The sequence below is a fragment of the Musca domestica genome, unplaced genomic scaffold, assembly GCF_030504385.1.
Source record: "Musca domestica strain aabys unplaced genomic scaffold, Musca_domestica.polishedcontigs.V.1.1 16, whole genome shotgun sequence".
Lineage (NCBI taxonomy): Eukaryota > Metazoa > Arthropoda > Insecta > Diptera > Muscidae > Musca > Musca domestica.
In genome coordinates, this window is record NW_026712219.1 from 14,130,130 (window position 1) to 14,153,998 (window position 23,869).

Sequence of the window (23,869 nt, forward strand, 5' to 3'; positions counted from 1 at the left end):
GATGAGCCTTTAAAATGTCCCTGTAAACATCGAATCTTTAAAAGCTCTCCGATAAAACAAAACCCCCTCAAGTACTCATCTGAAAGCAGAACTCTTTCAAAAGTAATTCAAAAGTTCATTTATAAACTGGGAATCATAAACAGCTCTTTTATAAATAGAACACTTCTCCTGTCTCCTATTACCAAACGATCTTTTATAAAAAAAAAAAAAAAAAACATTAAAATCTTCCTAAATCTGAAGACAGTTCTTCCACAACATTTATAAAATGAAGAGTTCATCTGTAAGCCGGATGCCTTCAAAAGCTTACCTATCATCAAATAAGCTTAAAAATGTATACCTTGAAAAGAATATAATTAAATGTTTCTTTCAAAAACAAAAAACATTCAAAAGCACTTTTTTAAATAAAATTTCTTAAAAAGAAATTCGCTCTATAAAATTTAATAGATTTGAAACGTTCCGAAAGATCCTCTATTTTTTAGGGATTTTCCAGAAGCTCTTCTGGTCGGATTATTTATCAAAGGTGGAGAGCCATGGTTTGGTTGGTTTTAATTAATCACCAAAAAATTCCGTAAATAAAATACCTTAAAAGCTTTTCAATAAAGAGAAAACTTTAGAAGATTTCGTATCGAACTGAGATATTTTTAAGCCGTTTGAAAAGCTTCTCTATAAACAAGAGAGATTTTATTGCGGCTCTAGACTTTAAAGGCTTCAATAGAATTGAAACCTATCTAACTACAGGGTTAGATAAAAGAATTGCACAAAAGTCAAACGCTCTAGACTTTAAAGGCTTCAATAGAATTGAAAAATAACTAACTACAGGGTGAGATAAAAGAACTGCAACAAAGTCGAACGCCTGAATTTTTACCTTTTTTTATATTTTATTGAATGAAAGCAAAAAATGTCGGAAATAGCATCAAAGTTTAGAATAAGTTTAGATTTGTTCGAATTGGTCACCTTTGGCACGAATATGGCCTTCAAACGGCCAATGAAACCGTCACACGCTGCCTAATGTTGCTCTGCGGTATTTTGGCCCATTCTTGCTTTCCGAAATACTCCAAAGATAATAGTCCAAAGGATTTGTATCCGAGATTTTGGTGGCCATTGTGCGTTGGAAATGAAGCGTGGAACCTTATTTTGTAACCATTCTTGGGTAGCGCATGCTGAGTGCGATGGTGCTGTTGGAATTTCCAAGATATGCGGCCAAGCTGTTTGCGTCCCCAAGGCTTCAATACACCCTCCAGAATATTTTCGCGATAATATTCGGCATTTATTCTGATGCCACGGTCGATTAATACGAGCGGAGAGCGACCATCGGCTGTTGTGGCGGCCCACATCATCACCATGGCCGGCGCTTGAGTTCTGGTAGCCAACCGAAAGTGTAATTTTGTTTGTTTACAAACTGCTGGACAACAAATGTTTTCTCATCAGTTCACCACTTTCGGCCAAGCGAAGCAACTCTTTAGTCTATTTTTCCTTATGTTGCGGTGTAATTTCTTGCACTTTTTGGAATTTCAATGGCTTTACCCCGAGCTCATTTTTCAATATTTGCCGAATGAATTAATATTGCGATATTTTCAGCTCACGAGCCATTTTTCGGCCACTGCCACGCGGGTTTCGATTAAGTCACTTCTTCACTTTTCGAATCATTTCTGCTGATGTTGCTGTTTTTTTCCGTCCACTTCCTTAGCGTCGGGCTACGCTACCAGTATCACGGTAACGGACGATGGTACGAGACCCAAAAGATTTATTCACATTTAAATGCTGGAGTGCTCTAACGAAAGCCGATTGTGGTTTTCCAGCCAAAAATATAAAGGAATCATACTATCACGCTCGAATTCCATCACAAATAACTTTTTTTCTGGAAAATTCTCCAAAATGCTTTTGTACGCTTGTAAACAATATAATGAGCTGTCACTAGAATAATTTTAACTGCTGTCAAATGAGTAGCTTAGAAATGGCAACAGTCTGAAGGTGGTTGCAATTTTTTTATCTCACCCTGTATATTTAGAATTGTCGTATTGGAACAAGTTTCTTACGACAAAAACGAACGGAAACTCATGTTTTACATAGACTCCTTTCTTCCAAAAACGTTTATAAATAGAAGTTCTAAAATGCTTATCCAAAGACTCAAAAATGTTTGAAATATTTTTCAAACGCTTTTCCAAAGCTCTACTATAATTTTTTGCTTAAAATCCTTTCCAAAAGAGCAAAAACGTTCAATGAACTTCTGATTTAATATACCTTTCGAATGCTCTTCTATAGATTGAAAAACATCATAGATCTTGCTTCTTTCTTTAATCTTCATAGGCCGAGAACGGAATGAAACGGATTTGTTATCACAAATATGTCTTTCATGGAGGGTTAGGAAGTGCAGAGTAATATATATGCCCAGACTTAGGGGCTGGATTTTTCTATCCAGTTGCACTTATTGATTCCCTTTAGAATCTTATGGCGATTGGTAAAATACATACTTTTAGGAATCGAAAATTCTTAAAATAATATAAAAAATATTCACAAAACCTTTCTGATCTCCACTCCAGATAATGTAGAGTATCTTCATAGTCATAGCAATCCTTCGCAGATTTCTTAATTATTTTTATTTTGGAAATATTTTTTGCGTCTATTTTTTTTTACTTTTTTGTTTTAGTCAATTCTCCCAGAGACGCTCTAACGCCCGAGAGTTTAGTCACTTGTAACGGTATTTAAGCCTCATTAAATTCTTACCTAATTACCAAGTTTCATTAAACGGCAGAACGTCAGACACCAATAGTCGAGACGAAGGAGACGTAGACGACAGAGCCAAAGGCGCAGAGACAATTAATTGATGTTTTTTAGCAACAGCAACAACAACAACGGCTGTAGACAACCTGTATTGGCGTTTTATTGCATTTGTGTTTTTAATGGTGTTACTGCTATCGTTGTTGTTGTTGCTGTCGAACAATTACATTGAAAATAAAAAGATCTAAACGTCATTTTGTTAAATAGAAACGTTAACGCAATTTCTTAAAAGTTAATTTTTGTTAAACATAGACATCCGTTTTTTCGCCAAGCGATTAAGCCGAAAAAAGAAACTAAAACTACAGCAACAACAACGCTAACGCTAAGCCATCCTAATCTCGACAATGGCAATTACAAGCGTTTGCAATACGAATGCGAATGATGTGTGGCGTTAGGCACGTTAATATCCATTGCATTGCGAATGGAAGTTTTTAATGGCATTTAACACTTTTTGGATCGTCTGCTTGATTTTTTGGATTTCAATTTTTTGTTTTTTTTTTTTTTTGCTCATTGTGTTGTTATCTGTAAAAATAGATTTGGATCCTCAAATCGAAAACAACCAGCTTTTGTTAGAATATTTATAGCCAAGCAGTCAATCACTGAGTTTGACGTGGTTTTCTGCTCTTCTTCGTCATCGTCTTAAAGCAATTCACTTTTATTTTCATTTGAAATGTTGTTGAACTTTTCGAGTCACGACTTTTATGACTTGCAGCACATGAGTTGCGAGCTGCACTGGGAGCGATTGTGTGTTGTCGTCTTGGTGCTGCCTGCCGTGGATGGGGCTCATAGATGTCGCATTTGATTCGTCTTCTTCGGTTTGGGGCACACGTTTTATCGATGGCGAATTGAACGGCAGATGAGTCGTCTCCGTAGTCCTCTTAAGTTTGCATTGCATTCTCAACGCCACACAAAGCAGCATGGCAAAATGGCAACGATTATTAGACAGCAAAAAAATGCTTAGAAAAAAAAAACAAAAACTATAAAATGTTGACATTTATTACTTTGTGCTAAGATTTGTTAAACGAGTTATGTAACATTTGTTAATTTTTTTTTTTTTGAATTGTGATTTTTTCCCACTAGAATATATTGCTTGTGTTTAGGTTCAAGTTAAATTTTTTGTTATATTAATACGCAACCCACTAAAGATCAACATAATTTTATGTAGAAAAATATTCTTAAGAATTGTCAGCAGATAAGTTCAAATGGAACATTAGAGGTATGTTCGAAAAGCCTTGAAAATCTCAGAAAAAAACTAATTTTTAAGAACTATGTATTTCGGGACCATTGTATAATCATCCTTAAAAACTGCAACCAACTTCAGACCGCTGTCATTTCTAAGCCACTCGTCCGACAGCTGTTAAAATTATTCCAGTGACAGTTCATTATATTGTTTACAAGCGTACAAAAGCATTTTGGTGAGAATTTTCCAGAAAAAAAAGTTATTCGTGATGGAATTCAAGCGTGATAGTGTGATTTCCTTATATTTGGCTGGAAAAACACAAGTGGCTATCGTTAGAGCACTCCAGCATTTAAATGTGAATAAATCTTTTGTGTCTCGTACCATCTCTCGTTACCGTGATACTGGTAGCGTAGACCGACGTCAAGGTAGTGGACGGAAGAAAGTAGCAACATCAGGAGAAATTGTTCGAAAAGTAAAGATGCGACTTGATCGAAACCCGCGTCGCTGTAGCCGAAAAATGGCTCTTGAGCTGAACATATCGAAATATTCCATTCGGCAACAATTAAAAAATGAGCTCGGAATAAAGCCATTGAAATTAAAATTCAACAAAAAGTGCAAGAACTTACACCGCTGCGGAAAGAAAATGGACTCAAAAGAGCTAAAGAGTTGCTTCGTTTGGCCGAAAGTGGTGAACTGCCGAATTAGGTTTTCTCCGTTGAGAAAACATTCGTTGTCCGGCAGTTTGTAAACAAACAAAATGATCGTGTTTACTAGCCAAAAAGGTCAGCTGAATATGTGCACCTTCGGTTGGCAACTCAAGTGCCGGACATGGTGATGGTGTGAGCTGCCATAACAGCCGATGGTCGCTCTTCGATCGTATTAAACGACCGTGGCATCAGAATACATAAATGCCGAATATTATCGCGAAAATATTCTGGAGGGTGTATTAAAACCTTGGGCACTCAAACATTTTGGCCGCAGGCCTTGGACATTCCAACAGGACTCCGAACCATCGCACTCAGCACGCACCACCCAAGAATGGTTACAAAATGAGGTTCCACGCTTCATTTCCAGCTCACAATGGCCACCAAAATCTCCGTATACCAATCCGTTGGACTATTTTTTCTGGTGTATTTTGGAAAGCAAGGTTGGCACTAAAAAATACCTATGTGTCGAACATCTCAAGCAAGCGCTTCGCTGGGAATGGGCCAAAATACCGCAGAGCAACATTCGGGCAGCGTGTGAGGATTTCTTGGCCGTTTGAAGGCCATAAATCGTGCTGATGGTGACCAATTCGAACAAATCTAAACTTATTCTAAAATTTGATGCTATTTCCGACATTTTTTGCTTTCATTCAAGAAAATTTAAGAAAAATGTAAAAAATTAAGGCGTTTGACTTTGTTGCAGTTTTTTTTTATCACACCCTATAAGGAAAGCTATCATTAACCTTCAACCAATTTTGGAAAGCAAGGTTGGCACTAAAAAATGCCAATGTGTCGACCACCTCAAGCAGAGCAACATTTGGGCAGCGTGTGACTGTTTCATTGGCCGTTTGAAGGCCATAATTCGTGCCAAAGATGACCAATTCGAACAAATCTAAGCTTATTCTAAAATGTGATGCTTTTTCCGACATTTCAAAAAAATGTAACAAAAAAAATTTAAAAATTATGACATCTAACTTTGTTGCAGTTTCTTTATCACACCCTGTAAGGGAAGCTATCACTAACCTTCAGCCTATTTCATTTCCAACGGCGGAGTGACGAACGGATGGACATCGCTAAATTGACATAGAATTTTGTCCGATCCTCACGAAAATTTTCACAAGGGTAGGGTTAGGTTAGGCCTATTGTTTTCAAAACAATTTCCGCAATATTATATTTAGCTGTAAAATGGATCACAAGAACTAACAGCACTACGGAGTGCGTAAATATTGGGCAAATGTCCCTAATGGAAATCCAAAATGAATTTGGACATAAAGGGGCTTCTAACTTATTGTAGTGTTGTAGGATATCACATGGTCGGCCCCACGCGACTGTAGCCTTTGCTTACGTAGCTTACTTTGTTATGTCTTTGTGCATTTGTTTGTAACATGAAGAAGGAAGCGAGGTAGAGCCATACTTACTCTTGAGGATCTCCATAGAATCATTTTCTGACTAGATTTATGCATGTCAGTCCGTCTGTCCTTGTATTCTTGTGAACAAAATGCAGATCGCATTTATTATCCGATTAAGATTAAATTTTCCAAACAACATTTGTTTGGCCCAAGGACGAACCCTATTGAAATTGGAGATAATCGGTAAAAAATAAGACAAAGCTCCCATATATATCTTCGTCCGATTTGCCTTTTTTTGTGCACCAAATGTGTAATATCAGCCCGAATAGTATGGAATTTTGCACGTATGATCAGACTAGACCTGAAAATGTGTATGCCAAATTTGATCGAAATCGGTTCGGATATAGCTATAGCTCCCATATATATATTGTTCATCCGATTTGTTATTTTTGCAGCCGTAATATGCACTCAGTAACAACAATATTTGGGGAAATATATCAAATACAGCTCAGAAATACCTTTGCTAAATTTTATCGAGATCGGTTCAGATTTGGATATATCTCCCATATATAACTTCGTCCGATTTACCTATTATTGTGCACCAAACGTCTAATATTTGCCCAAATGGGATGCAATTTGGCACTTACGACCGAATTGAGTCTAGAAGCTAGTATGTCAAATTTGATGAAGATCAGTTCAGATATAGCTATAGCTCCGATATATACTGTTCATTCGATTTGTTATATTTGTTACCCACAGCCGTAAAGTGCATTCCGTAATAACGATATTCAGGGAAATAAATGAAATACAGCTCAGAAATATCTTTGCAAAATTTTATGAAGATCGGTTAAGATTTGGATATAGCTCCCATGTATATCAAGTGGACAGTACAAGTCCGAATTTAGAAGATACCAATGCTTCGGCATATTTAGTCTTTTAGAACTTTAAACTATAATTATAATCTTTGCGTTTATGATTGAATTCGCTCTTAAATCGATGGAACTTATTCAAACTTATTGGGGCTATAATTATAAGCTGGCTTTATAACAACTTTGCAGGGCGTTGTACTGCAGTTGTGGGAGAAACAGTGACAATCCCTCTCTTAAATCTAATATTTTTGATTGCAATTTTGAGGTTTTTGGTTTTCCCCCAAACTTATCGAGACCGTTTAACCTCGATTAATTTCTCAACATATCATAAATGAAAAGTATTCTACTTATAATTGAATGCTACAAAAGATATCTTCTACCATTAGACGACTACTCCGGAAAGATAGAAGAACCCATGACAAGGTAGGCAATGTAAATTCCTGAATACAAGACATATCTATAGGGATATCTATCAATATAACCTTATAACCCTATAACACAAAAAATTCCCTTTCACATTTTTTTGGCTCATACCATACCGTATTGGCAAAAATTGCTACATTGAACTCCCCAAATACAAGAAGTACAAAATGTGTTACACACCATTCACCGTGCTAAGTTCCTGCGATTTAAGTTCATTTTCACTTTCATTACTTCACACACACAAACATACAATTCGAATATCAAACATAGCAGTAGCAAAAACAAAAAACAGTGTATAACAACTACCATTTGCTCTCATTCGGCATTTTTTGCTGGCGTTCAAAGAAACATTTTTCGTTTTCATGTTAAGGGTAACCGAAAATCAGGCAAACATTTGTGGTTGCTTTAGCACAAAATTCGCATTATGGCTGGCAGCTAGGCTAACGTTTATTATACCGCTGCTGTTGGCCCAAAAACAAAAAAAGGCAAAAGCAGAAAAAAAGCAAGCTATGTTGTAGGAAAAAAAAATTGTACCGCAAAGACCATTAGTTATACATTCCCGCCAAGTGAACGGCCTTGCACGGCAAAAAAAAAAAAAAAAAACAAAATCAAAGTGGCAAAAAACGCCAGCAAAACCCAGAAACGAAGCGAAAACAAAAACAAATTCGTAGCATATACTTTTACTATTATCATTCCGACAATATAAAACAACAACAGCAACACCAACAATTATTACATTCATTTGCAAATATATAAACACGATTTTTTTTCTTCTTTCAAAAAAAATTTCCTTTTTGTTGTTTTTGTTTTCTTTGGCGGTACTTTAGTTTAATGTTTTGAGTTTTTTTCTGCGCTTTGTTGGTTTTAAAAAAAAACTTGCTAGAAACCAAAAATACTATTGTTTTTATTATTGTTTTTTTTTTCGGAGGATTTAATAATCTCACACAGAAACCAAACAAACAACAACCGAAATTGTTATACTTTAAATGATCGCTTTAAGGCTAAATGCAAATTATATAAAATCCCATAGAAAAAAATCGTAATACTCACCAAACAAACAAAGAGAAACAAGCTTAGACAAAAAATAAAAATAATAAATAATGAAATGTGTTCATTTGAAAACTACAAATCCAAAAAATTGAAATGCATTAAAAATTACATCATTGTTTTGCTAAAGCACAAATAATTTGAACATTTGGTTCATTGAAATTTTTTTTTCCTTTTGATTTATTTCTTTAATTATAAAAATTGAAAGTAACTAATGAAGGGTGTATTGATTTTTGAAAATTTTAAGTGAATAAAAAAGATTACAATTTTGCCAACACCAAAAAAATGCTACAATTAAAGCATTTCCTCACCAAAACGAAAGACTTAAGACACGAACATGAAATTACTTTGTGTACGCTCTACAATATGGGCACAGAGAGGGAATATATCATTTAATACGGCCATAACCTGATGTGAGTTTTAGGCCCATATCTATTTCAGCACATTTGCGGTCGATCTAGGGGTGTCCGTCTGTCTATGTGTCTACCTGGCCAAATTGGGCACATCGTAATATTATTATGAAACTTAGATCGATTTCTCAATATGGTTTTACTCCCTCTGGTTCCTCATCCACAAAATTACAATTTTCAAAAAAAAGTAAAAAAGCTGTAAGCAGGGCCGAACTTTGAATACCCTCCACCATTTGGAACGAATTTGGCAATTCTCAAAAACAATAAAAACCGTTAAAAAAAAAAACCTTAAAAAAAATCGGTTATAATGTCGATAAATTCAAAATATCGAATATAGGGAGGTACCGTTATATGGGGCTATACGAAGACGTGGACCTGCACAGACAATTTTCTGTCGTAGGCTGTAGTATCCATTTCGAACTTCAAATATCAAATTTGAAACAATTCTGGTGAAGAAGTCCCTTAAATCATTAAAATACCGAATATCGGAAGGTACCTATATATGGGCGCTTTACGAGGAGATGGACCTGCACAGACAATTTTCTGTCTTAGGCTGTAGTATCCATTACGAGCTTTAAATACCAAATTTGAAACAATTCCGGTGAATAAATTCACTAAAATCATCAAAAATTCGAATATCGGGAGGTACCGTTATATGGGGGCTCTACGAAGACTGTAATATCCATTACGAACTTCAAATTCCAAATTTGAAACAATTCCGGTGAAAAAAATTCGCTAAAATTGTCAAAATACCGAATATCGGGAGGTACTGTTATGGGGGCTATACGAAGACGTGGATCTGCACATACAATTTTCTGTCTTAGGCTGTAACATCCATTACGAACTTCAAATACCAAATTTGGCACTATTCCGGTGAAAAATGCCGCTAAAATCATTAAAATAAAAATTAAAATATGGGGGCTATACCAAAACGTAGAGCTACATAGTCCATTTTCAATACCAAAAGTCCTGCAGACATAGCATACATTTGAGCAAAATTTGATCAATCTACTTCAATTCGTTCAGGAGCTAGAGTGATTTCCACAGACGGACAGACGGATAGACGGACGGAAATCCCTAAATCGACATAGAATTTTATGCTGATCAAGAATATATATACTTTGTGGGGTCTAAAATGTGTATTTCGAGGTGTTACAAACGGAATGACAAACTTAATATACCCACCATACTATGGTGGAGGGTATAAAAAAAGTACTTCAAGGGACAAGAAAAGGTCATCCAATTTATCCTTATTACGGCAGGTGTGAAAATGAACGATACCGGCCAACTCCATTAAGCACCTCTCCCATAGAGGGTCAATAATTATAACTATTATAAAATGTGTATCTGATTGTCTTTAAATTTCACACATCCCAATATTTCTACTAACACAAGATCTGGTGTGAAGAACGGGTAGAACGGAACACTCCCTCTGGTACCTCTCCCACAACGGACCAACATTTTGATTAACAATGAAACTCATAAATCGTGAATTAGCATCCGATTTCTATTAACTTCAGATCTTTTTTTGAAGATGAAATATATCGGATCATTTATTCTGGTACATCTTGCTCAACGGGTCAAATTTCAGAATAATTTCGATTCTCATAAAATGTGAAATAATTATTCAATTCTTTTCAAATATCACACATCTTAATATTTTTTATTAACATAAAATCTTGGCATATCTAAATATTTTTCTCAACCACTCAGAGGCACCACATCCTCTCCCAAATAAGTTTAACCTATTTTTAAACAATTATTCACATAAATTTGAAAAAAAAAGTGTTCGATTTTCTTTTAATTATCCACCAAGATTTTTATTAGTATAAGATTTAATGGTCCACTATATCCGATACCTCACCCACATTTCAACATTTTCGAAAAATTTTAAAATATCTTATATAAAGTGAAGGAAGTAGACGAAACAGAGGCCGGTGGTCGAGATTTCCAAGCAAAATTTCCTAAAAATACCTAAAAATTTACAATTTTGGGAGTGGTCTACGTCGCTGGTTTGGAGGGTATATTACGTTTTCCATTCCGTTTCTCATACCGTGAAATATACATTTTAGACAAGGTATATATATCCTTGATCATCATTAAATTCTATATCGATTAAGCCATGCCTATCTCCGGTAATCACTCTAGCTTCCAAATGAAATGAAAAAAGTTGATAAAAAATTAACCGGATGTGTTTTTGGGCTGCAGGACTTTTGATATTAAAAACAGGCTATATAGTTCCACGTTTTGGTATAGCCCCAATATAACTGCACCGGCATTTTCACCCGTATTTTCTGTAAATTGGAAATATGTGTTCCCAAGATGTCGGAAACATCCTTGCAGAGAAATGCCAATATATGTCTGATAATGGTATATACCCCATATAACTGTACTTCCGTATATTCCAGTTTTCACCAGAACTGTTTCCAATTTGTAATTTGAATTTTTTTCTGGTTACTCGCTTTTACGAAAGATAATTGCCTATACAGGTCCACTTCTTCGTATAGATCTCATATATGCATTAGGTATTAGGACGATTTTAGCAAAACTTTTTACCAGAACTATTTCAAAATCGGAACTTTGAGTTCGCAGTGGGTACTGCTTGCTGTGACAGAAAGTTGACTTACTGATTCATGCTTCCCAATGGCCCCCATAAGACAGTACCTCTCAATATTCTGTATTTTTATGATTTTTGCTATATTTTTAGCAGAATTATTTCAACCTTGTTTTTCTGAAAATCGTAGAAGTCTGCTGTTTCATATAGGCCTCATATAACTGTATCTCTAGATATTCGGCGATTTAATGAATTGTATCACACTTTTCCCCGGAAATTTTTCAAGTTGGGTGTTTGGAATTTGTAATGGATACTACCTTCTATGTCAGAAAATTTCATATACAGGTCCACATGGGAGCTATACGAACTCCTCCCTCATTTTCGGTAATTTGACGGTTTCGGCACGTTTTTACCAAAAATATTTCGAATTCGGGAGTTGGAGTTCACAGTGGGTACTGCATCCTGTGACAGAAGATTGCCCATACAAATTCACGTCTTCGTGTATCGGTAGCTCCCAATATTTAGTATTTTTTTTTTTTTTTTTTTTTGATTTAAGCTTCATTTTTTAACAGTTTGGAGTTCGTAATAGGTATAACCTTCTCTGACCGTAAATTGCCTGTGAAGGTAAACGTTTTCGTATAACCCCACATAACTTTAACACCTAATGTTTACATTTCTTTTTTAAATTATAGTGGCATTTTTAACGGAATTTTTTTTCATTTTTTAAATTTTTTTCAAATGGTGGAGGGAATTAAAAGTTTGACCTGGCCGAACTTATTTAATATAATCTTTTCGAAGTCATATCACACACTCTTTAGCAATATTATTTGGTATGAGAGGTACAAATGCCTCCGTCAAATTTGGTTAAAATCGATTTAGAGTTCGATATACCTCGCATATGTCAGTTCCCTCTGAATCCAAATCATAACTGTTCTGAAGCCATAATATGCACCCAAAAAAAGGTTCGAATTTGATATGACCTACTTGACATTCTAATTCCCAATACAAACGTTCATTTCTTACGGGAAGCTCAAATTCATACATTCTCGTGTAGGGTATCATACAGTGGGCCCCGACCGACTTTTGAACTTTCTTTACTGGTTTGTATTTTTTTAAAACGTTTTTTTTTTTTTGTATGATCACCACACCTGCTACTACTTTCTTATTTCTATACATTTTTCTTAAGCCCATTTTTCCAACATTTTAAATTATTTCCTATTAGATGAAATCCTCCTCTTACTGCCAACATAAATGCCATAATTTACATTTTTTCTTCTTATTTTTTCTTTCAGGAACACATTCAAGAAGTTCTCGACAAATGGACCCAAATCGATGATGAAATTTGGGCCAAAGTAATTGTCTTTGAACGTAATCGGCGTGTGGCCAAAGCCTATGCCCGGGCACCAGTATTAACCATAAATGGCTCAGATGATGGCTTTGATGGCATGCGGTAAGTTTAAGTGATGTTTAATTTCCTCTTTGTTTTTCCGTTTTTTGTTTGTTGGCAATCATTCAGTTAACTTAAAGGTCTAAATAGTTATTCGGCTTGACAGTATGGGCTTCCTAAATTAAACGCTGTAAAGAATACAAACATTAAATGGTGACCACAATTATAGTTATTTTATGGTTGGCACTTTGTTTGTCTTCTTGAACGAAGAGTAAAAAATAAATAAGGTTTGCCATGCTTGCTTGGTAAAGTGTAGCTCTGCTTGATACCCTTGACCTAGAAGTGTGGATTTTTTGTTTTTCGCCGCTTAATATGGCCAATTATTTATGGCCACAATAAACACCGAGAGATCGAGAGAGACACACACAAAAACAAATCAAAGGTAATAAAATACCTTATCATCATCAGCAGCCATTGCCAGTCAGCAGCATCATTATTATGCCTAAGAGAAAAAACATAAAGGGGATATCATGATGATGATTATCATCATTATGATAATGATGTTTTGTAAATGCTAATAATGATATTGTTGAGATTTTATATGATAGACATCAATATCACTCATAGTTGTACCTTCAACCCCCCTTCCCCTCCCCTTCATAAAAACCCCCACCAGAAACAAATGGTGTTTAAATGTTTTGTAAGGTTTCTTTTATTAAATGTATTTAAAAGCATTTACCCAAATTGCCGTTCTTTGTTGTCTCAAACCTCCAACATCAAAAAAAAAAAAAAAAAACACACACACACACAAACAAATCATGATAATGACTTTGATGAGCAGTCGTCTTCTACAAGAAGCTAATAAAATGTTTAATCTCATGTAATCAGCGTTGGGGTTTCTTTCAGACAAATTGTTAACAATTTTTTTGTTTTTTGGCATCTTGTTTATTTGAAATCATCTTCGTCATTATCGACATTTCTAGCAAAAACAAAAGAATGACAACTTATTTAGCGGCAAAATAGTAATTAAATATTCTGCCGTTGTTGGCGCCTGGGTTTGAATAATTTTGTTTTCTGTCATTGCAATGGAAAGCTTATTTTATTTAAATTAAAGTTGTATTAAAATTTAATTTAAATGAGAAATAATTATACAAGTTGCGATAGACTTTTACTCCCAGTCTTGGGTTATGATTATTCCAAATTTTGACCCTTTATGGGGGAGGATCCGAAGCAGTTGGCCAATATTGTCCAATCCGTATCGGACCTAAGTCTGATATAAATATTGCAACTTGCCGTATTTGGACTATATCGTCTTTTTCCTATACTTTATATAAAATATGTGCAGGTTTTTGGAAAATGTGGAAATATGCATAAGGTGCCAGATATAGCGGCAAGAAATATTCCACTTCATTTAATAAAATAATAAAAAAAAATAAAACAATAATAATATTGGGCGAAGGAATAAGGCTGGAATCCTAAAATATGTTATTTAGGTCTCTGCTGGTGTCTGGGGTTTAGATATGCAGGTGGTTTTGGAAATGCGTCCTATATTTGAACAAAAAATACTAAATGATACTTAATTCGGTATTGGGAAAAGTTATAAGGCTGGTATCTGAAATCTTGTTATTAAGGTATCTGTTGGTGTCTGCAGTTGAGATATGAAGGTGGTTTTGGAAATGTGTCCTATACTTGTCCAAAAACTACTAAATGATATTGAGTTTGGTATTGGTTGAAGGAATAAGCCTGGAGTCCCGAAATACAGGGTTGCCCATATTCGACGGACCCATGACTCTTTGGGCCCATTCCAATCGACGAGGCTTGTCCGCAGGCAACATTCTTTGCGTCAATTGAATTTTGTACGGGAACAAATGCAAATCAATGCGAATAATCCGTTGTAAAGTGGACCGAGCCATGCCCAACTGCTTAGAACGGCGTTTTTGGGATTTTCTTGGGGACCTCTCAACACTGACTCGTACGGCAGCGATATTCTCGGCCGATCGCCTTGGTCGACTTTTATATGGCCTCTTCGGATTAAAAAGAGCCTTTCCAGTTGAAAATTTTTCGTATAAACGCTTAATGGTGTTCTTAGAAGGCGCACTTCTCACATTTTTTAAAAGCACGTTGAGTTTTCACAATTGACTTCTTCTGTTGAATGTAAATTTCAACTATTTCAGAGCGCTCGCGTGGCGTGTACTGGTTCATGGTAAAAATCTGCTTGGACTTATGCTTCAAACGCGGTATGTCATTAAGCGATGTGACATCTCTGTCAAAAGTTATGGCGTTGCCAGATGGGTCCGTCGAATATGGGCAACCCTGTAAATGAGATATAACTAGACAGGTCCAATTGCTAGAAACATTAAATATTTCTTTGTAATTGCAAAAGTGAGAAAGTTTCAGTGAAGTTGCCAAGAGATGTATATACTCAGACCGATGATGAGATGTATATACTCAGACCGATATTCGGTATAGTAGCCAACTTTTTAAATGGAATTGCCTAAAAATCCAGACAAGGAGTTCCTTGTCAGTACTTTACCCCCAGGGAAAGAACTGTTTACATAGCTCCACGATTTCGTATAACCCCCATACAACGGCACCTACCTACAGGGTGAGATGAAAAAGCTGCAAAAAACATAAGACTGCTGTGATTTCTAAGTCACTCGTCCGACTGCTATTATTCCAGTGGCAGCTCGTTATATTGTTTGCAAGTGTACAAAAGCATTTTGGTGAGAACTTTCCAGAAAAAAAATTATTCGTGATGAAATTCAAGCGTGATGGTGTGATTTATTTATATTTGGCTTGAAAAATACAAGTGGCCACCGCTGGAGCACTCCAGCATTTTAATGTGAATAAATCTTTTGTGTCTTGCACCATCGCTCGTTACTGGTAGCGTAGCCCGACGTCAAGGAAGAGGACGGAAGAAAACAGCAACATTAGCAGAAATAGTTGGAAAAGTAAAGAAGCGACTTGATCGAAACCCGCGTCGCAGTGGCCAAAAAATGGATCGTGAGCTGAACATATCGCAATATTCCTTTCTGCAAATATTGAAAAATGAGCTCGGGGTAAAGCCATCGAGATTCCAAAGAGTGCAAGAACGTACACCGCAACAGAAAGAAAATAGACTCAAAAGAGCAAAAAAGTTGCTTCGCTTGGCCGGAAAGTGGAGAACTGCCGAATTTGCTTTTCTCCGATGAGAAAACATTCGTTGTCCAGCAGTTTGTAAACAAACAAAATGATCGTGTTTACTTGCCAAAGTGACATCAGAATAAATGCCGAATATTATTGCGAAAATATTCTAGAGGGTGTATTAAAGCATTGGTCGCAACATTTTAGCTGCAAATCTTGAACATTCCAACAGGACTCAGCACCATCGCACTCAGCACGCGCTACCCAAGAATGGTTGCAAAATAAGGTTCCTCGCTTTCCAGCGCAAAATGGCCACCAAAATCTCCAGGATACCAATCCGTTGGACTATTTTGTCTGGAGTATTTTGGAAAGCAAGGTTGGAACTTAAAAATACCAAAGTTTCGATCACCTCAAGCAAGCGCTTCGGAATGGGCCAAAATACCGCAGAGCAACATTCGGGCAGTGTTACGATTTCATTGGCCGTTTGAAGGCCATAATTCGCGCCAAAGGTGATCAATTGGAACAAATCTAAACTTATCTTAAATTTGATGCTATTTCCGACATTTTTTGCTTTCATTTAATAAAATTTAAAAAAAAAAATTAAAAATTATGGCGTTTGACTTTGTTGCAGTTTTTTATATCACCCTTTATATCAGTACCTCCTGAGTTTTGGTATTTTAGGAATATTTCAAATTTCTGAAAACCCTTCGGTATCCTATTCTGCACTTCAACAGTGATTCTCTTTCCAAATTTTAGAGTTCTAGCTCATTTCGTTGGTCCAATACAAGATAAAAATTTTTTAGTACATTTTTGTACTTTTCGTACCCTTTTAATACAAAATGTCAAGATGCGTTGATAAATCAGTCAGTTAGTCATTAATTTTTTACTCTTTTATATATAAAAGATTGTGATAATGAAAATGTCTAAATATGCGTGAGGTACCAGATATAGTGGATCGAAGTATTTCACTTCATCTAATACTGATTTCAAATATTGGGATAGCAAAATGTAGTAGAATCTAACATTTGTTGGTAGTTATATGCGACTAATTATTGATTAAAATTTTAACCCTTTATGGGGATTTAACAGAATTGGCCGCTAAATTCCATACTCACACGAAATCTCTGGTTGAGAAACAACTTAGATATGCCAAGTTTGAAAAGTGTCGCTAACTTGTCGCACAAATGATGAGAGATACAAATTATGACCCTTTGTGGGCGAAGTACCTGAAAGTGGGCTGAAATATCCCATCTTCACATCAGCTTTTGCATTGATAAGAATGTTGGGGTATGTGAAATTCGAAGAGAACAATTTTAGCCCCTTTATTGAGAAGGTGTCAGAAGAGGCGGTCCAATACCGATCATCACCGAACTCGATCCATGTTTAACAATAATATAATGCTAGACCAAGTTTGGAGCAGTTCGAGGGTTATAACTGACAGACAGACGGACGGATGGACACCCCTGAATCGAATGTGGTTCAAAGAGACCGAAGGTATAAAACTGTTATTTATACTTGAGGCACGTTTTGGCCGTATCAAATTATATATACCCTCTGTAGCCATATGGCTGAGGCTGAGCGTATAAAAATTGTAACACCCGCTCAAAGTTGAACAAATTCAATAAAATGGAAAAAAATGGATCGTTTAAAAAATTAAAATTATTGAGATATACAAAATCTTAAATATATATATTTTTGTTTTGTTTTTACATTTTAATAATTGTTTAACAAATATATTTAGTTTTTTTTCATTAAATCATAAAAACGCTAACATGTAGTCTCGTGTTTATTTTCTTATAGGAAACACTTAAAAAAAATATATAAAAAAATTACACACTTTCACACTCGCCAATTTGTAATCATTTAGAAAAAGCCCCTCATCAAAACAAAAGACTTAAGACACAAACTCGCATTGTATGTTCCTTGTATTTTTGCACAAAAGAAAAAAAGTTTGCCAATATTAACATTTATTCCCCATCATAATTGTTAGACGTTACCTTTTTTCCGCAATCTCATAAAATTATTTCTTTTTCGTGAAAACACCATTAGCCATCTTCGCCAAAAATTAGAAAGAAAACCAACGAAAAAAAAAAAAAAACTATTCCAAAAAAACGAACTTTCACGGAAACGGAACGCTTCTTTGATTAATTTGTTGAATTGCTTAACACACAACACAATTTGTAGTTTTTTTAGCACTCGTTTATGCAACCAATGAAAATGTAAAGTAAAAGTGAAAAACTGAAGTTTTGGCAGAGATTTTGTAAAATGCGGGGAAAATTGTAGAGGAATTGTTACAAAAATTATTGCTGATTAATTAAAATGTGTTTTGGGAACAAGGGAAGATAGATGCACCGGATGCACTGGATGCACCATCTGAAAAAATGACCTACATTTCCACCATTTTTTCAGGAAAGATCTTGAATTTTTTTAAATCCACTTTTTTTTCTCAGTTGGAAGAAAATGAGTGGACTGATGTTGAAAATCTTCAAATTCAATCTAAGTGTGTAAGGCAAAACTAGTTCCAAATGCCCTGAATCGAATTTGCTCAAAAAGAGACTTGAGAATTTCATAAAAAATTATTTTCAGATTTCAGGTATTTTAAGGATTTTACAAAGTCTCCCCACAAAATTAGCTCCACACGAAAAAAAAATCTGTTCAACTTTTTACAATAACCCCCATAAAATTACGCAGTCCCATTTTAGGTATTTTGAAGGCTTTGGTAGACTTTTAACAGCCTAATATTTTTTAATGTCAAAATTCAAAATTTTTGCTCAACCGAATTTGCAGCGACATCCCTTTTATACCCTCCGTCACATGGCTACAGAGGTTATACATCATTTGATACGGCCAGACCTCAGGCCTCTTCGAACAAAATCCATTTCAGGACATTTGGAATCGATCTAGCGATGTCCGTCCGTCTGTCTGTCTGACTGTCTGGTGCGCACGATATCTCTTGAAGAAATTATGGGATTTGATGCAAACTTGGTGCATCGTGTTACTATTATCAAAAATAGATAGAGTTCGGAGATGGGCAATATCCAGTCCAGGCCTTCAGGTACCTCCCCCAAAAAATGTTAAAATTTTCAAAGAAAATAATTTACAGCACAGACAGACAAAAGTATTATCCGATTTTGCTCCAACGTTGCAAATTCTAATATTTGCATCAGTGCTAGGTTATCTGCGAATATGGACAGTATCGGTCTACTCCATTAAGTTCCTCCCCCACAAATGCTTAAAATATTGATTAATTACAACACTTCTAAAATGTGATGCAATGATTTTATTAATCCAAGATCTGGTGTGAAGGTGAAATATTTCGGTCCTCTTCTTCTGGGAGGTACCAGAAGGAGTGGGCCAAAGGGTCAAAATTTTGAATACTCATGAAGCTCATAAAACATCCACATCCATACAGACTTGGCACTCATCTCATTATTTCTATCAGCGCAAGATAATAACATCAAGCGTCAAAGTTTTGAATAACCAAAATGATTATAAAATCCGAAATAAGCACCTAGTTCTCTTCATATTTCACATATCACATTATATCTACTAACACAAGATCTGCTGTGAAGAAGTGATATATCGGTCGAGTCCTTCTGGTAGCTCCACCACAAAGGGTCATAATTTTGACCCTTTGTGGTGGAAGCTCACAAAACGTGAAATCCGATTTTGAAGCTCACAAAACGTGAAATCCGATTATTTTGCTTGATATCCATTACCATTATCAGAAGAGGATAAAACGGGGTTTTGAGCGTCTTTTTAAAAATAGAACAGTGTTGGCTTGTTTGTTCGGGATACCATCGTATTTTGTTGTTGCAAAATGGTCAGGCTTAATTTCTTTCATTGTTGTTTTTATAAAAACAACGTTTGTCTATTGGTGGAGAACGATGATGATGTTGACGAGGGGGTAAGCCTGGGAATACCTAGGTTTCGGAAATGATGAGGATTGGTGGCTCTTTCCGAAATCTAGGTATTCCATGCCTTACCCCCTGGTAAAGATTACCAATGTTCTTCACTAATAAACAAACGTTGTTTTTATAAAAACAACAATAAAAGGGATTAAGCCTGACTATTTTGCAACAACAAAAAGTCCTTTTAAAAATGTATGAGTCGTTCCAGATAATATGTTAAAAACTGGACATTTTCCAACTTCTGTAATTTACAGGACCATATATAAATAAATGGGGCAGTTTATTATGAGGATGTCTGATAATTTAATTTAAACATTTGCCTAAATTGAAAAAATGCGAATGGGTACCCCTCCCTTCCTCCTTCTCTATACCCGGCGCCTATTGGAAATTCAGCTTTTTCTTTACCATTTAGTTCCCTATCATACATATTCTCCTTTTTGTGGCTACATATTTCCTTAGAGCTTTTTTTCAAATAATGACTTTTTGACATTTTTAATGTGTTCAAAATTTTATGAGAGGATATTATCCAAAAGGCCACATGAACCGCCAGATTTCAAATAAATGTCTTCTAATTATATGTTTTAAAAAAATGTTACATAATATCTCCCCAAAAAAGTCCATGATATCGGTGATGGGAAAACAAAAGACTTAAGACACGAACACCATTGCCTATTTCTTAAGATATCTATGTCACAACTAACTACAAAAAAGCAGCTATCATAGTCTTAAAATTTAGAGGTGTAATAAAGTGTCCGAAAAAACACGTTAAAATATAATTACTATTGCAAACTAATATTGATTGATAGTTTTTTTCGATGTTTCGATGTGAAAATGTCTATTGTAAAAACAAAAGACTTAAGACACAAACATTACATGCAATTTTGGTAATCACACACTTTCAATTTTTATTTTTTTTTTTTTTGATGATTTCGATTAAACGAAAAACAAAAACACAAACAAGCACCTTGCATGCCGAAAACTTGTAGAAACATACATACACACATACATGAACACTTGTATATATAGGAAACCTTAAGATTTGTTTTTTTTTTTTTGCTTTACCGCAAGCCACATAAACTTTTGACCCCAGGTTCAGCTTAGATTTTCATTGCTGCATTGCAATAAAAAAAACTACAACACCATAACAAACAATATTTTCCTGTTTTTATAAATTTGCTGTTACTTAGTTGATATTGTTGGGCTGTCGCTGGCAAATATTGTTGCCGTTTTTTTGCTACTACTGACGTTGCCGTAAAAACACTTGTTACGATTTCCGTTGAAATTGAAGAGGAGAACAGCAAACAAAAAAAAAATGCCAACATTCATCATAAATTCAGAAATAGCATTTAAATGAAGGCACATCACTAGGCAAATGAAAGATGGATGGATAGATGGTTGGATGGATAGACGGTTGGATGACTGTTTGTTTGGCCGGTAGATCGTTTAGTTCGCCAGTTTGTTTGTTTATTTGTTTTGGCCATAAACACACAAGAAGTAGCTTCACAGCCACAGAAGTTGAAGCTGATTACAATGACCTCGTCACGTTTGACTTTCGCTATTTAAAGACAACCGTCAGCCAACCAACAGCAGCAGCAAAGGCATACAAAGTGAACAAATAACAACAGCAACATCTTCTGGAAAATGAAGAAGAACCTACAACAACAACAGTTACAACAACAAAAATTGCAATCATATCACTTAGTTTGCATCTTGTTGGATTCACTTTGAATGCACTTTACATTATGATTTGTTTGTTCGTGTATAAGTGAGTGTGTATGTGTGTGTGTTTGTGGTGCACAGGCCCCTTGGCATAGTTTGATGTTGGCCTATCTCTCACCGCTATAAGAGTATTGGCTATTAGTGTGTTGAACGTTACACACGACCAATGTTGCCGGAATTGCAATTTATAATGGAAAATGATCGGTTTTTTCTATCTAAAGAGAGCAATTGTAGAATTTAATGGGATAACTTTTTTAGGAGGTCGTAGGAGGAAAAACATAAGACGGAACTTTTAAAACCTTCTCCCATATGAGCAGAGTTTCAGGCGGTTTTGCCGGTAGATTTATACCCTTAGCAAATTGTCGACCCTCTATGGAGAAGGTTCCGAAGGAATGGGACAATATTGTTAATTTCGTATCGGACCTAAATAAATATGATAAAAATATTGCTACGTGTCAGGTTTGTACTACATAGGTTACTTCCTTCACTTTATATGAGATATGTCATCATTTTTAGAAAATGTTAAAATGTAAGTTTGCCATTTTCCTAATTCAGATATAATAATACAGATAAAAATATTGGTATAGGCAAAATTACAAGAAGATCGAACATTTATGTCCAATTTTTTGTGAAATCATAAATTCCGTATTCATCTCAGGTTTCTGGTTAAGAGAAATATTTAAATATTGCAATTTGTGAAGAATATCTGACTGGTTTCGCAAATTATGACAGATGCAAGTATTGATAATTGTGACCCTTTGTGGTTGAGGTACCAGAAGGTGTTCGCAGATATATATCATCTTCACAACAGATCTTGTGTTAGCAAAAATTTTTGGATGTGTGAAATGTGCAGAGAGTTATATGCTAATTTCGCTTTCTCTGAGCGTTTCTTCAACCCAATGTGGGGGAGGTACCAGAAGAAATTATCCGATCTTGACCATCTTTATAACAGATCTTGAGCTCATGGAAATATTGAAATCTGCAAAGCATGAGTGGAATCGGATGTTAATTTGACGTTTGATGAACTTCATAGATATTAAAAATGTTGACCTTTTGTGGGGGAGGTACCAGAAGAAATTATCCGATCTTGACCATCTTTATAACAGATCTTGTGCTGATGGAAATATTGAGCTGTGCTAAGTCTAAATGAAATCGGATGTTAATTTCGTGTTTTATGAGCTCCATGAATATTCTAAATTTTGACTCTCTGTGGGGGAGGTACCAAATTAAATAGACCGATCTCTACCATCTTAATAACAGATCTTGTTTTGAAATAAATATTGAGTTGTGCCAAGTCTGAATGGAATCTTATGTTCATTTCTCGTTTCATGAGCTTCATGTATATTCAAAATTTTGACTCTTTGTGGGGGAGGCACCAGAAGGAGTGAACCGATATATCCCATCTTCACAGCTGATCTTGTGTTAGTAGAAATAATGGGATGTGTGAAATATGAAGAGAACCGGAGGCTTATTTCGGATCGTTTGGTTATTCAGCTCTTTGACCTTTTGTGGGGGAGGTACCAGATGAAATAGTCCAATCTCTACCATCTTTATAACACATCTTATGTTGATAAAAATATTGAGATGTGTCAAGTCTAAATGGAATCGGATGTTAATTTTGGGATCCATGAGCTTCATGGCTATTCAAAATATTGATCCTTTCTGGGGGAGGTACCATCTTCACACCAGACATTGGCTTTATAAAAACATTGTAATATGTGTAATTTGAAGACAATCGGGCACTTACATCACATTTTATTGGATTTGTAATAATTAAAAATTTTGACCCTTTATGGAAGAAGTACTTGATGGAGTGGACCGATATTGTCCATTTTCTCACCTGACCTAGCACAGATGCAAATATTAGGATTCGCAAATTTGCAGCAAAATCGGATAATGTGGTTAAGACCTTAAAAATACCCATAACTGGAAGGCTACAGTTATGTGTTTATGGTGGTATATGATTTTCCCGATTATTAATGAAATATGAAATTAAAGTCACTTTGTCTGGAAATGTTACCTGGACTTTAAAAATATCTAAAAATAATCAGATGAGCCTGGAAAACTTGAAAATAACGGAAATCAGGAGGTGCCGTTATATGTTGCCATTAGAAATATAAGATCTATACAGAAACTTATTGACAGGGCAAATTCATTATTTTCAATATCAAAAATATAAAACTTAACGGTACTTAATCCTTGATTTTGGTTTTTATACCCTACAACACTATGTGTTGGGGGTATTATAAGTTTGATGGGCCAAAAATTATGTAACACCACGAAATATTGATTTCCCACATAGGAAAGTATATATGGATCTTCCTATCTCGCCGAGCTGAGTTGATCTAGCTATGTATGTCCGTCCGTCCGTCTGTCCGTCTGTCCATGTTAATTTGTAATCACTCTACAGGTCGC

The 23,869-nt window shown here is 35.4% G+C and overlaps 1 protein-coding gene across 1 annotated transcript in view; it reads left to right on the forward strand.

Annotated features, from left to right (window-relative positions):
- Window positions 1–23,869, forward strand: part of LOC101895663 (uncharacterized) — a 203,674-nt gene that overhangs the window by 126,083 nt on the left and 53,722 nt on the right. The window contains exon 4 of the mRNA XM_059120134.1: window positions 12,607–12,764. Coding sequence (XP_058976117.1) covers window positions 12,607–12,764 — 158 coding nt within the window. The remainder of the gene's footprint in view (window positions 1–12,606; window positions 12,765–23,869) is intronic.